This window comes from Mesocricetus auratus, unplaced genomic scaffold (genome assembly GCF_017639785.1).
Source record: "Mesocricetus auratus isolate SY011 unplaced genomic scaffold, BCM_Maur_2.0 Super-Scaffold_15014, whole genome shotgun sequence".
In the NCBI taxonomy this organism is placed as follows: Eukaryota; Metazoa; Chordata; class Mammalia; order Rodentia; family Cricetidae; genus Mesocricetus; species Mesocricetus auratus.
Genome location: NW_024429186.1, coordinates 2,767,501 through 2,781,377, shown reverse-complemented (window position 1 = coordinate 2,781,377; position 13,877 = coordinate 2,767,501). Strand labels below are relative to the sequence as shown.

The window sequence follows — 13,877 nt, the reverse complement described above, 5'->3', positions numbered from 1 at the left end:
CATATGTCCAAGAGTGGTGGGTGTAGCTGGATCTTAAGGTAGATTGGTCCCTATCTTCCTAAAGAACTACTGCACTGATTCCCATAGTGGCTGTGTGAGTTTGGATTCCCACTACCGCATCTCACCTGTGTCCTCCTTACTCACCACCCTGAGCTGCCACTTGCTTTGTGGATCATAGCCAATGTGACAGGTAGAATATGAAATCTCAAAGTAGGTTTGATTGGCATTTCCCCGGTGGCTAAGGATGTTGAACATTTAAGTGTCATTCATCTCCGACATTTGAAATTCCTTCTTTTCTTCTGAGAAATCTCTGTTTTTATCTGTACCCCATTTTAATTGTCCTTTTTGTTTTATTGGTATCCAGTTTCTTGCGTTCTCTCTATATTTTGGACACCAGCCTTCTATCAGATGTGTAGTTGGTAAGAATAATTTCTCATCCCGCAGGCTGCCACTTTGTACGAATGACACTGTGTCCTTTGCTGTGCAGAAGCCCCTCAGTTTCTTGAGGTCGCATTTATTAATTGTTGATCTCAGTGCCTGTGCTACTGGCGTTCTGTTCAGAAAGGCTTTTCCCGTGCCAATGAGTTCAAGGCTGTTGCCCTCTTTCTCTTCCATGAGGTTCAGTGTATCTGGGTTCATGTTGAGATCTTTGATCCACATGGACTTGAGTTTTGTTCAGGGTGAGAAGTATGAATGTCTTTACATTACTCTACATGCAGTCATCCAGTTTGACTGGCACCATTTGTTGAAGAGGCTGTATTTTTTCACTTTATTTTCATTTTATATGTTTTGGACTTTATTAAAATAAAACGAAACAAAGCAGGTGTCCATAGATGTTTGGATTCATAGCTGGGTCTTCAATTTGATTCCATTGATCTGTGTTTCTGTTTTGTTTTTGTTTTTGCTTTTGAGTCAGTACCTTGCTGGTTCTACTGCTATAGCTTCATAGTATTGAAATCCAGGGCGACAAGACCTCCCGAAGTTTATTTACTATTTGCGATTGTTTTAGCTGTCCTGAGTTTTCAATGTTTCCATACGAAGCTGACTTGTGGTGGAACTTTGATGGGGATTGCATTGAAACTGTAGATTGCTTTTGGTAAGATGGCCATTTCCCTATATCAATCCTATCAACCCATGAGCATGAGAGATCTTCCTGTATTCTGATATAGTCTTTAATTTCTTTCTCCAGTGTCTTTAAAAGTTTTTATCATAGAAGCCTTTCACCTGTTTGATTAGAGTTACCCCCGTGAAGTCTTATTATATTATTTGAGGCTATTTTGAAAGGTGGTGTTTCCAAATTTCTTTGTCATTCCATTTGTCATTTGTATATAGGAGGGACACTGATGTTTGTGGGTTAATTTTGTATTCAGCCACTTTGCAGAAGTTGCTAATCAGTGGTAGGGTTTTCCTGGTGAAATTTTTGGGGTCAGTTACATATACTGTCATATCTTCTGCAAATAAAATAAACTTCCTATTTATATCCCCTGATCTCTTTCTGTCTCAAGTACTTTATTGAATAGTATAGAAAGAGTGGACAGCCTTGTCTTGTTCCTGGTTTTAGCGGAATTGCTTTGAGTTTTCTCTCCATTTAAGTGGATGTTAACCATGAGCTTGTTGTGAACTGCCTTCATTATGTTGAGGTATGTCCCTTGTATTCCTAATCTGTCCAGTACTTTCATCATGAAGGGTGTTGAATCTTTGTTGAAGGTCTTTTCTGCATCTAATGAGATGAGCTGGTGATTTTGCCTTTCAGTTTGTTTATATGGCGGGTTACATTTATGAATTTGCATATGTTGAACAATCCTGGCATCTGGGGGTATAAAGCCACTTAATAATGGCAGGTGATCTTTCTGATGTGTTCTCTGATTTGGTGTGCGAGTGTTTTATTGAGTATTTTTGCATTTATGTTCATAAGAGACATTGGTCTATAATTCCCTTTCATTGCTGGGTCCTTATGTGGTTTGCCCATCAGGGTAAACGTGGCCTCATGAAACGAATTGGGCAATGCTCCTTCTGATTCTATTTTGTGGAGTAAATTGAGGAGCATGGGGGTCAACTCTTCTTTGTAATTCCGGTAGCATTCTTCCTTAAAAACCTTCTGGCCCTGGGCCTTTTCTGGTTAGGAGACTTTTAATGACCACTTGTACTGCACTAGGGGTTATAGGCCTGTTTAAATTGCTTATGTGATCTTGATTTCATTTTGTATCGGGTAAATTCTGATTCCTCCTCAGCTGAACCTGTGGTTACTATGAGGCCTGCTCCTCTCCTCCCCTGGGTAGTCCGTCAGTCCTTCCTTCTCTGTGAGCTCCACGTCTGTCCACCAGGCTACCTGTCAAGCTGTGTGACAGATCACTCTGACTTTGTCTGCCCCCCCAGGCACACTCCTAAGGAGCCTCCTGAAGGATCTGCAACAGCAAGCTGAGGTGGACCGCTCGGGCCCCCTGCAGCTGGAGGAGATGGCTGACTCGGTGGCGGGAGCCATGCACGGAGATCCTGAAGAGGGCAACCAAGAAAGCCGCGGGCGAGGGGCTGAGGGGCAGCTGAGAGAGCAGGCAGATGCCCCAGAAGCAATGCCTCAAGGTGACCTCCTGCTCCCTGGGTCCTTTGCAGCCATGGCCACAGGAAAGGGAAGAAGCCACGGGGAGGGGCTGGGGGAAGGAGGAGGGAGGAGCCTGGGGAGGGGATGAGGCCATGGGGAGGCAACATAGGGAGGAGGTGATGTCACAGGAAGAGGAGGGAGCCATGGGGAGGGGAGGGAGCCATGGGGAGGGGAGGGAGCCATGGGCAGGGGAGGGAGCCATGGGGAGGAGAGGGAGCCATGGGGGAGGGTAGGGAGCCATGGGGAAGGTAGGGAGCCATGGGCAGGGGAGGGAGTCATGGGCAGGGGAGAGTCCTATTCACCAGGCTATAATGCATCCTTTCTGCTGGAGAGAGGGCTTTATGTTAAAGATTTTTTTTCATCTGTTTGAACTTTTACCTCTAAAAGCTTTCTTAACAGACTGAGCTTTACCAGAGCAATTACGCCGAATGGCAGATTGCTCTCAGGGTGGAGGTCTGATTCCTGCCTGCTGAGACTCAGAGTCAGGAAAGCCCGGGAGTGATGGGCAAGTTGTCTTTGTTTGGGTCACACCAGCGTGGGCTGCCAAATATTTGAGCAATAAAAGGAAAAGGGTACATCCAACTGTCTGCATCTACTTCCGAGGCTACTGGGAGCAGCAGGCAGCATCATGCCCTGTCTTACCTGGAGCTCAAGGCAGGGAGGCCTCCGAGGCTCTGAGCTCTGAAATAAAATCCCACTGAAATCCAGATGCACTCCTTTCCTCTGTGGGCTGGAGCAGAGGCCACTCACCAGGGTCAAAGGGGCAACCAAACATGGGAGGGCCTAGGGAGTCTTGAAGGATGTGACCCGAGTCACATAGCCTTGGGCATCTTTACTGGGAAGAGGGAACGGACCAGGTTGAGAAAACAAAACAAAACAAAACAAAAAAAAAAAAACGCCTCTACCACATTGGCCTGTAACAAGTCTCAGGAGTATTTTCTCCATTCACGATTGATGTGGGGGAGCACAGCACCACATCTGGACAGGAGGTTTGGTGTTGGCATAAAATGTAAGCCTAGTGAGCTTTGACTAGCAAGTCTCCCACCCCAGGCAATATCCCTCTGTGATCCCTGCTTCATTCACTTCCTGCCTGGTGCTTCTGACTTCCTCGATGGCGGACTGTAAACTGTAAGAGGAAATAAACTCCTTCTTCCCCGAGTTGCTTTCGGCCATGCTGTTTTCTCACAGCAATAGGGAGCAAAGTAGGACTACGTCCCTCTGGCCAGAGAAATAGCCCATACCATCTTTCACATGAATTAGTTTGGAACGCTAGTCTGTGTTTGTAACTGTTAACTATGATGAGGTATGGGGTCCTTCTCGCTTTGGCAGACACTGAAGAGTCTCTGTGTAGGTCTGTCTGTGGAGCTGGGAGAGGTACCCGTGAACGATGCAGCGTCTAAGCCTGCTTAGCAAAACCCTCCTCCGTTCCGCACTTAATGGGGTTACTCTGTGGTAGAAACCTGGTCATGCTGTTCCGCCTCGTATTGCATGAGGATTCTGAATGGTCATCTTGCCGTGCACTGGGACACCTTGCAAGGACATCTTGTGACAACACGCTTTTTGTCTTTTACAGACAGCAGACTGTCAGAGGTGGATGACCCAGTGTACGACCAGGTAAGACAACAGCATCCTGACCCAAAATCATCAATCATCACTATGTTTATGAAATGTAGTTTCCTAGCTGCTGGTAGGATACAGGGGAAAAGCCTCATAACCCCCAAAATGAGGGAAAATTCTGAGCGCACACACAATTGTATAGACCTAGGTATAGGATGTCATGTTTTCAGATTATAAATGAATGTTTAGCTATCATATAGAGACACGAAAAATACGGCAAATTCAAAGAAGAGAATTAATATTATCAGTACTACTCCCCCATGAGAACATCACAGGCCCATTTCACAGACCTGCACACAGTCCCTGAAACTCCCTGGATGGGCTCCTGTGTACCTGGTGATGCCCCAGCTTCCCCGTCCGATGTCCCATGCAGCCACACAGGTACAGGGCACTCCATCACTGAGGTGGTCTAGGATGGCTTCTGTGAAAGGGCTTAGCCAGCCAGCACCTACATACCGTGTGTCAGCAATACCGATAACTTCATTAGATTTGGGGGCTTCCTGCTTGAGCACCTTTGGTCTCTAACGTAAGTCTTAAGGAAGCAGGAAATCTTCCCGGAGCACAGTGATGTCACGCGGTTCTATAACACTGATTATGTCATCTTGCTTGCTTCCGGGTGGGTGTCTGATGGATGTCAGCAGGGAACAGAAACAAACTGAAGTCACAGCCACAGTGGGACTTCCATCCGAGTGGCCATGGAGAACTGGGTCAAGAAACAGTTTCTGGATATTGAGAGTAGAACGCATACCACACAGTCCCCATAGTCCTCAAGGTTGTGGCCTCAGAATTCTGGCCAGAGGTCCCCTTGAACCTGAGCTTGGTGAAGCCGTTGGACCCCGCTCACAGCCTCCTTGCCTCTCCCACGGCCTCACCTTATACTCATTGAGTTTTGACTTGCTCTGCTCCGTTTCCTGGAGCACGTTTTCAGGGACCTGTTTTCCAGAGGAGCTCTGAGCTCTCTCTTCAGTGACACCTTTCCCTCCCTCACATGCAACTCCTTCCGAGACTTCGTCATCCTCTTTTTCAAAAGCCCCTGCTGGGTTACTGACTGCCATGCTTTGTGGTTGCAAATCAGAATAGGAGTAGCCATCTTCATCAGACGATTGTATTCGCATATGCAAAGGGAAAACTCATAAATTCTAGTCAAGAGGGGATGACTCCCGAGCACAGTTATCTGTTTCTTAAATGTGTGTTTGGTGGACTAAGCTGCAAAAGAAATCGAACCCCAGATCCTGTCTAGTGTAACATCAGAAATATAATTTCACAGTTAAAACCACTCCACTGAGATGGTAAGGACACACACTTCTGCACACACCATAGGTCACACCTTGGAGGCTCTGACCTTATGGAAACAGCGCCTGTGACAAGGACTAGAGCAGATTTCAAAATCTGGAACTGCGATCATTTGATGTCCAGCTTCTGTAAGGCTGAGTATGCGAAACAGAGGCCAGAACACGGGCGGGGAAATGATGAAATGAGGTTTGCACGGAGCAAACTGGTGCTGTAGTCATGTGATGTAATTAAAGCCATTCATAGCCATGTGGTGTGATCATAGCACCGATGGGTGTCCAAGGAACCCAGTGTTAAGAAAGTGAGGTCAGAGTCAGGCGGTGGTGGTGGCGCATGCCTTTAATCCCAGCACTCCAGAGGCAGAGGCAGGTGGATCTCTGTTAAGAGAAGCTTTTTCCTTGAGAGAAGCCTTCCCGCCAGCCTGGTTCTAGAGCCGCATCAGTCCCAAATAAACACACAGGAGCCTATATTAACTATGAAGCTGTTGGCCTTGCTTGTTTCTTACTGGCTAGCTCTGACTTAAGTAATTTCCCCATAATTGTTAATCTAAACATTTCTCTTACCGGAGAATAGTTCCGGGCTTCCTACCCCATGGCGTTACATGTCGAACTCCTTGTGTTTCTCCTACCCAGAGTCCTTCTGGACTCCTAGTCCCTCCTATCTAGATTCCCTATTGGCCAGACAGTGCTTTATTGACAAATGCACAGGACTTCCCCAACAGATCTCTGTGAGTTTGAGGCCAGCCTGGTCTACAGAATGAGTTCCAGGATAGCCAGAGCAACACAGAGAAACCCTGTCTTGAAAAACAAACAAACAACAACAACAAAATAGAAAGAAGGAGAGAGAGAGAGAGAGAGAGAGAGAGAGAGAGAGAGAGAGAGAGAGAGAGAGAGAGAGAGAGAGAGAGAGAGAGAGAGATCTGTCAGGCTGAGGAAGCCTCATCCTTACCAGGACCAGAATGTCCCTTGGACATAAGCACATGTCCCCACAATGGGCTCAGTCCAAGGTTAGCTTCCGCCTCAGTTTCCCTGTCTGTGAGATGGGCGTTACTGATGGTCCCTGACTCCCGGAGTTTATTTAAAGACCGAACTAACACGTAGAGAGTAATCCTACAAAATCTTTGTATCACATGGGAGAGCTCAACAGAACCATGATGAGTATCTGTGATAGTTAATAGGTGTCCGTCACTCTCAGAGGGATTCTTCTGGAAGGTGTGTGAGAGAGGGTGGGGGGAAGTAGGAGGGAGCACCGTGGCATGACCCACACCCTGGCGGACCTCTCCTCTAGACACGGCTCTGCACACGGGCACCGCCCTCCTCTCCTGTGCCTTTCCCCTCGGAGTGGCTGGTTGTCACCCCGCCATGTGACTTTACTCCCCGGAAGCATGTATCGATGGCACCTTCTCACACAGCAGCATCTCACGGATGTCTCTCCTTTGCCAGGTCAGCCGTCTGAGTGTCCAGCTGGGGGGCCTCCTGAAAGACCGCGGAGGGCCACCTCTATCACCCGAGGCTCCCCGCCCGGAGAAGTCCTCCAGTGCAGAGATCAAGAAGTCAGAGCAGCCCGAGGAGGTCTTGTCCTCGGAGGAGGACACTGCTGGGGTGGAGCACGTGAGGAGCCGGACTTACTCCAAAGACCTGTCGGGGAGGAAGCCGGACTCAGAGCCCCAGGCCCAGAGGCTTGAGGAACAATTACAAAGCCGAGCTCCAGAGGCATGGGAGGAGGAGCAGAACCCCGAGATAGCAGCACAGGGACCCCCTAGCCGAGGCCTTCAGCTGGAAGTCCAGCCTTCTGAGAAGGAGCAGTGGGGATACATCCTCACCGGAAACGAGTGAGTAGAGGATCTACATTCCCTTTCCTGGGATTCCCCGCCCCCCTCCCCGCCCCCAGACACTGGGGAGTGGCAGTGCCTCATTGAAGAGTGGAAATGAATCCAGGGGTGTGTGTGTGTGTGTGTGCGTGCACGTGTGTGTGTGGGGGGGCTGTCCAGCCAGGAGTGCCCTGCTGGGCTTTTGAACTTAGTGTCAGCGTCAGGACCATGACCGGAATCCAGGAAACACAGCAATCTCTGCGAAGCCCTTCCCTGCTCCTCTCTATCCTGACCTGTGCAGGTAGGGACTCCCTGCTGCACAGACACATCTGCAGAGGACAGCCATGGGTAGGGTAGCAAGATCTGGCCTAGGTTGCTCTCTCCAGGGAACACCCACACTCAGGGACAAGGGACAGCAGGCACAGAGCAGGACTTGATGTCCTCAAAGCAGAGCTCTCTGCCGGTTCCTCACTTGTTGGAACTCAAATACAAAACAAAACAAAACAAAAAAACCAGAAAAACAAAAAAAGTTACCCGCTTCCCGACAAATCCTCCAAGTAGACCATTTGGAGCGAAAGTATTCTTCATGGCCACAGTATACTGTGTTTTCATTTTGATCTGAATTTAACAAGAGAAAGGACTCAAACACTAAGTGCCAGGGAGTCATCAGTGGTCAGCCTGACACTCGGGTCTCCTTGCTAATGAGGGTGATGCGCTCGATGTCACCTTTTACGAGAAGACAGTGTTTCAAAGGGAGGAAGGTGCGTGACTGTGTGAGCTTGCACACACACGTATGTCTGAGCACACAGGCAAAGAGACACACAGGTGCAGGTATGAGTGCTCGTCTGGGTTATGTATGTGTGCACGCAGTGTGCAAATGCCTGTGCACTGGTGTGAAGGCTCAGGCATCCCTTCTTTCGACACAGAGGCTCCACCCCCCTTGCTGCAGACTGCCCTGCTGGAAAAGCTCAAAGCAGGGCCCCAGCTCCCCCGCCAGGTACAGGGCGATGGAACCTGTGTGGTTTTTACTGCCCCGCGTGTTGCTGCCGGAAACATGAAGCCTCCTTGGTGGGAGCCAACCGCTATCTGACAGACAAGGTTTATTTTAAGCTCAAAACCAGGCTGTTACTAAAAACAAGCTAAGACTCAAGACTATTCCCAGCCATTGCCAAGCCGCCCTCTCATGATTTTGTCTGAGTGGTGGCAGCTGCAGCTGCAGGGACCACCCTGCCCCACATTCCCTGTTTTTCTCTGCCTCTTCCTTTCTCTAGAGCAGAGTTCCCATCCTTCACCCTTGTCTGTCCTCTCGCTCTCCGATGGGTGCTGGGCAGCCCACACCTTCCCATGTAGAGGATGCACAGGGTGCTTAGAGCATGCCCCACAGGGGATGTGGGACACAGCTGGACACTCTGGAAACCACCATAGGTTACTCACCATGTAAACTACCCAACAGGTAGTCACTCATTAACTCAAACACCCCATGTATAGATGTCCCCTCTCTGGAAACCACTGATATATATATATTGTGTATGTGTGTTTGTGTATATTGTGTAGGATGTGTGTGTGTGTGTGTGTGTGTGTTGTGGTGCCTTGAGCATTATATTTTATTGCATACTAGATACCGTATGTCTCGTGTTCTGTGCGTGCATAGTACGTTGTACGATTCATGTGTCTCAAACCGGGGTATCACACGATGTGCAGATTGTGACCTACGCGTGATATGTCGCGAGCCTCGTGGCCTGTACGTGTAATGTGGTGCCTCATGTGTCAGCATCCGCGTGTTCAACCCCATATGCTGTGCACGGTGTGCACGCGTCACCATCCTGGCTCAGGATCTCCCCCTCTTACACCAGGACGTCGGTGTCCTCAGTGCTGTGCTCTGTGACGTCAGGTAGAGTGTCCCACGTGCAGGGACCACAGGCCCTACACCCAGCACACTGCCCTGGCCCCAATTGCACCATAGGTGACAGACAGGCATCTCTGTGAACATATAGCCACTTTAGGGACTTCCGTATGGCAACCAGCAGGTGTGCTCCCCCCAAAGGAAGGACATGATTGGTGCGGTGGTCTCTCCACCTTTCGAGCGTCACCTTATACTGTTTGATGGTCCAACGTCAAAGTCATCCACAGGATGAAGACTCAGGCTGGAAGACATACAGTTCCCATGGAGCCTTAGCCCTCTGCTAAGCCAGGGGGTGGCGGTGGGGAGCCTGCCAGATCAGGTCATTTTTCTCTGCCGGCGGCCTTTGATCAGGAGAAAGTGCAGCAGTTATGTTGTGGTTTTTGTGTTGAAACCTTCCTAGTCCTCATCCCTTGGCCACGCCTTGAGGCCAGTCAGAACAGTTGTCGGCTACACACAGGAGTCACACAGAAAGACCATCGCGCCTCTGGCTGACTTCCCGCCCGCCATGCCTTGTTTTTGGTAGGTCCGGATGCTGACAAGGATCCTGCAGGTCTCCCTTGGTGTCTCTGTTGTTACCGGCACCTGCCCTGGAGATGGCCCTTGACTCATCACTTCTGTCGTTCAGTAGAGTCCGAAGGGGAGGCAGTAGCTGCAGTCTCTCCAGGCGGTGCTAAGAGTAGGTTGTACTGGGCCACAGGAGGGGATGGCAGGTGGGAACTAGTGCTGAGGAGTGAGTTACTTCCCCAGGAGGAGGGAACCGCCTGCTGAATTTGGCAATTGTGTATAGATGCCCCCCCAACCCGGCCGTATAGCCATACCTACCTGGAAAAGGATGGTGAAACCAGGACACTGCTTTGGAAGGGATACTTGTGGCTAGGTGAACAGGACGGCTAGAAGGAGAGAAAGTCAGTGTCTTAGTTAGGGTTTCTATTGCTGTCAAGAGACACCACGACCATGGCAACTCTTATAAAAGGAAGACGTTTAATTGCGTGGCTTCAAGTTCAGAGGCTCAATCCATTGTCACGGTGGGACACCGCAGTGTGCAAGCAGACACGGCAGGGGAGAGGTAGCTGAGAGTTCTGCATCTTGCACAGGCAACAGGAAGTGGTCTGTCTCACTAGGTCTGGCTTGAGCACATATGAGACCTCAAAGCCCATCCCCACAGTGACACACTTCCTCCAACAAGACCATGTCCGCTGGAGGAAGGCCACACCTCCTGATAGCGCCACTCCATTTGGGGGTCATTTTCTATCAAATCGCCACAGCGGGCCACACATCTCATACACACCAAATCACACGGGAGGCACCACGTGGGCCAGGAGACAGATACCGGGGAAGGAGTGTTTGAGGCGCTGCACGCCCTGACTCTCCCACTTTGCGAAGTCAAAGTTTACATAGAAGGTGGTGATCCCATAGCCAGACCCGCTCTTCTGACACCTGCCTATAATGCTGGATTCCTGCAGCCCCCCTGGGTAGCTTCTCCTTTGCATGGCCAGTTAACCAGCAGGATGGTCTCTGGCGAGGGATTATTCAATTTCTTTAGCCCTTGTTTCTACTTCCTTAAAGCAAAGTTAGACGGCGTGCGGCGGCCCACACACTTAATCCCGTGACTCAAGAGGCAGAGTCAGGATCTCCGAGTCTGAGGACAGCCTGGTGTATGTAGAGAGCTCCGCAGTAGCCAGGATTACATAGTGGGGACCCCCCCCCCGTCTCAAAAAGAAAAAAGAAAAGAAAACAAGTTCGAGCAGCTGGGCACGGTGATTCTCACTTGTAGCCACAGCTCTTCGGGAGGCCCGAGGAAAGGGCATTGCCTGAGGCTAGGATCAGGGACCGGTTGGGCAGCGTAGCAAAGACCTCTCTGCCAAAACAAAATTACAAGCTAAAACGGTTGGTAGCAGTGATGTAAAGTCTCTGCTTTACCAGTGTCACTCTGCGACCCCTTGGGTCACAGGATGCTTCTGTTGGTGCTTACTGTCCGCTCAGATTCTTATTTGGGTGCTGTGAGGCTGCATGGGGGGGGTCCGTGAGCTTTGTGTATATGGTAGCCCACACGTTTTACTTGTGAGTCTATGCTCAGTGCTGAATTGGGGTACACACACAGTGGGATATACATGGTCATCCAACATACTGCGTCGCTGGCTTGGGTGGGTCTCCTCAAGCTGTGCTTGTGTGCAAGATCATGAGCTGTGCTCAGCGTGCTTAGTGCCCCCACCCTGCCCACCCAGGGAAGGGCTTTCTTGTGGCAACATGTTTATGAACACTCTGGCGTCTTCCTGTTTTGCTTGTTTGGTGGATATCAAGAAGCAGCCCCTCTTAGAACGGTTGAATAGCAGCATTAAAAGGTTTCAAAGCATGCAGCCGCTCTCTTTTCAGACCTGAAAGACAGTAGAGATAGACCTCCTGGTCTCTATCTCTGAAATCCTTACTGCTGATTGTGTGTGTGTGTGTGTGTGTGTGTGTGTGTGTGTGTGTGTATGGGGGTGGGGCAGTGGGAGGCGGTTCTCAAGGCTCTCCCATCTGTGAGCCCAGCTAACAGCAAGTGTCAGCGTCTGCTCTCCCCCAGGGGATCAGGGTGGCAGCTGTCACACAGGGACAGCCAGAATTGCTCTGTTGAGTCCTCCCATCGATTTTCCAGATTAACTCCAGCAGCTTCCGAAGGAAGTTCTGACCATGAAATGACAGATGATGGCTGTGTATTTTAAAATATAGCAGAGATAAGTGCGTGCTCATCTGAGCACGATCTGCACAGCATGGTTGAATGGAGCGTGCCCTGCCTGCAGCTCTGACAGTGGCGGGGAGGCAGGAAAGGGGCAGCTTGCCCTGACTTGTGGTTTAGCGTGATTGGGGGTGTCCGTCTGGACAATGGAGGAAAAGGGCTTAGAGAGGGATTTGGTTCAGTGAATTTCATCTTCAAGGCCCTGCTAACTAGCTTTGCTGTGGATTACAGCATTCATTTTCCCTATCTGGGGCTGAGGAAGTCGTGGGGCACACGGGGCTAGGGGCCCACGGCAAAGCCGGCCCGCCCTTCATCTTCACACTCCTTGGCGGTAAATAACCTAGAAATGAAATTAGGGTAAGTAAGGCCCAACACAAATTGTAAAGCCAAAGCCAAAGTCATCGTGGAACTTCGGAGTTAAAAATCCTAAAAGGAAATGGCCCTTACTCTCTACAACTTTGACGTCTGGGCTGACATACAGACCTGAGGGATCCTTGGAGGGACCACCCAAAGGCTTCCATCAATGTGCGGGTGAATTTTGGGTAAAGGGGAGGTGGTAGGGCCATCGGTTTGTAATTAGCAGGTAAGTTATGGGCGATAGTTACAGGCAAAGGGGACCTGGGAAGGCAGGACAGAGAGAGTGCGCTAGCTAGTCCTATGTCAACTTGACACATGCCAGAGCCATTTGGGAAGCAGGAACCACAACTGAGAAAGTTTTCCTGCCAGGTTACCATGTGGACAAGCCTGTAGTCCATTTTCTTGTTTGGTGATGGATGTGTGAGGGGCCAGGCTCATTGCTGCTGGTGCCATTCCTGGGATGGCAGTGTGTGTGCTATAAGAAAGCATACTGAGCAAGCCAGTAAACTATTTCCCCTCCTGGGTCTCGGCATCAGCTACTGCCTCCAGGTTCCTGCCCTGACCCTCCCCAGTGACGGATTCTTATGCGGACATACACATGAAATGAACCCTCTCCTCCCCAAGTTGCTTCCGGTCACAGTGTTTTATCACAGCAACAGAAACCCCAACTAAGACAGAGACTGGTACCAGGAGTGGGGTATCACTGTGACAGCTGAAGATGATGAGTCCCGTAAATCTGACACACTTCAGTTTTTGCTCAGATTTGAATGTGACTATGCCCAGAGTCTTCCCTCTTGAAGTAAGAAGGAAGGCATTTAACTTATTTTTGATTTTACAGGAGCCTACAGTTGAGAGACTCTGAACTTTTAAAAGAAATTTTGGATGTTTTACAGAAACTTTGGATGTTTTAGAGAAAGACTGGATTTTTAAGTGTTTCATTTTTTAAGGATTACGGGACTTTTAAAAGTCAGAAAGTTTTATTTTGTGATATTGACACTAGTGTGAGATCTTGGGAGTGAACAGGGAAGGAACGCTATGGCTTAGCAGTGATGTGTTTATATGTCAAGTTGGCAAGGGATCAATTGTGATGGCTAGTTTTACGTCACGTTGACACAAAGCCGGAGTCATTTGGAAAGTGGGACCCTCAACTGAGAAATTTCCTGGCCAGACTGGCCTGTGGGCAAGACTGTGGTGCATTTTTCTTGATTGGTTATTGATGTGGAAGGGCCCAGCTGACCCTTAGTGGTGCCACCGCTGGGTTGGTGGTCCTGTGTGCTGTAAGAGCCCATCAGTAAGCAGCCCTCCCCCATGCCCTTTGTATCAACTCCTGCCTTCAGGTTCCTGCCCTATTTGAGTTCCCACTCTGACCTCTCTCAGTGAGGTCTGTTACTTTGAAGTGTAAGCAAAATGAAAACTCTTTCCTCCCCAAGTTACTTGAGGTCATGGTGTTTTTTTTTTATCACAGCAATAGAAACCCTAACTAAGACAGATGGAGGCGGCAAGATGCCTGTGGGCAGAAGGAGCGAGCTGGGCCACCAGATGTGAGGCACCACTGAGGAGGGGGCACATCAGGGGCCAGGGCAGC

At 49.6% G+C, this 13,877-nt stretch overlaps 1 protein-coding gene across 1 annotated transcript in view; it reads left to right on the top strand.

The window, feature by feature from the left end:
- Positions 1-13,877, top strand: part of Ptprn2 (protein tyrosine phosphatase receptor type N2) — a 653,364-nt gene that overhangs the window by 275,459 nt on the left and 364,028 nt on the right. The window contains 3 exon segments of the mRNA XM_040742316.1: positions 2,377-2,580; positions 4,173-4,213; positions 6,949-7,337. Coding sequence (XP_040598250.1) covers positions 2,377-2,580; positions 4,173-4,213; positions 6,949-7,337 — 634 coding nt within the window.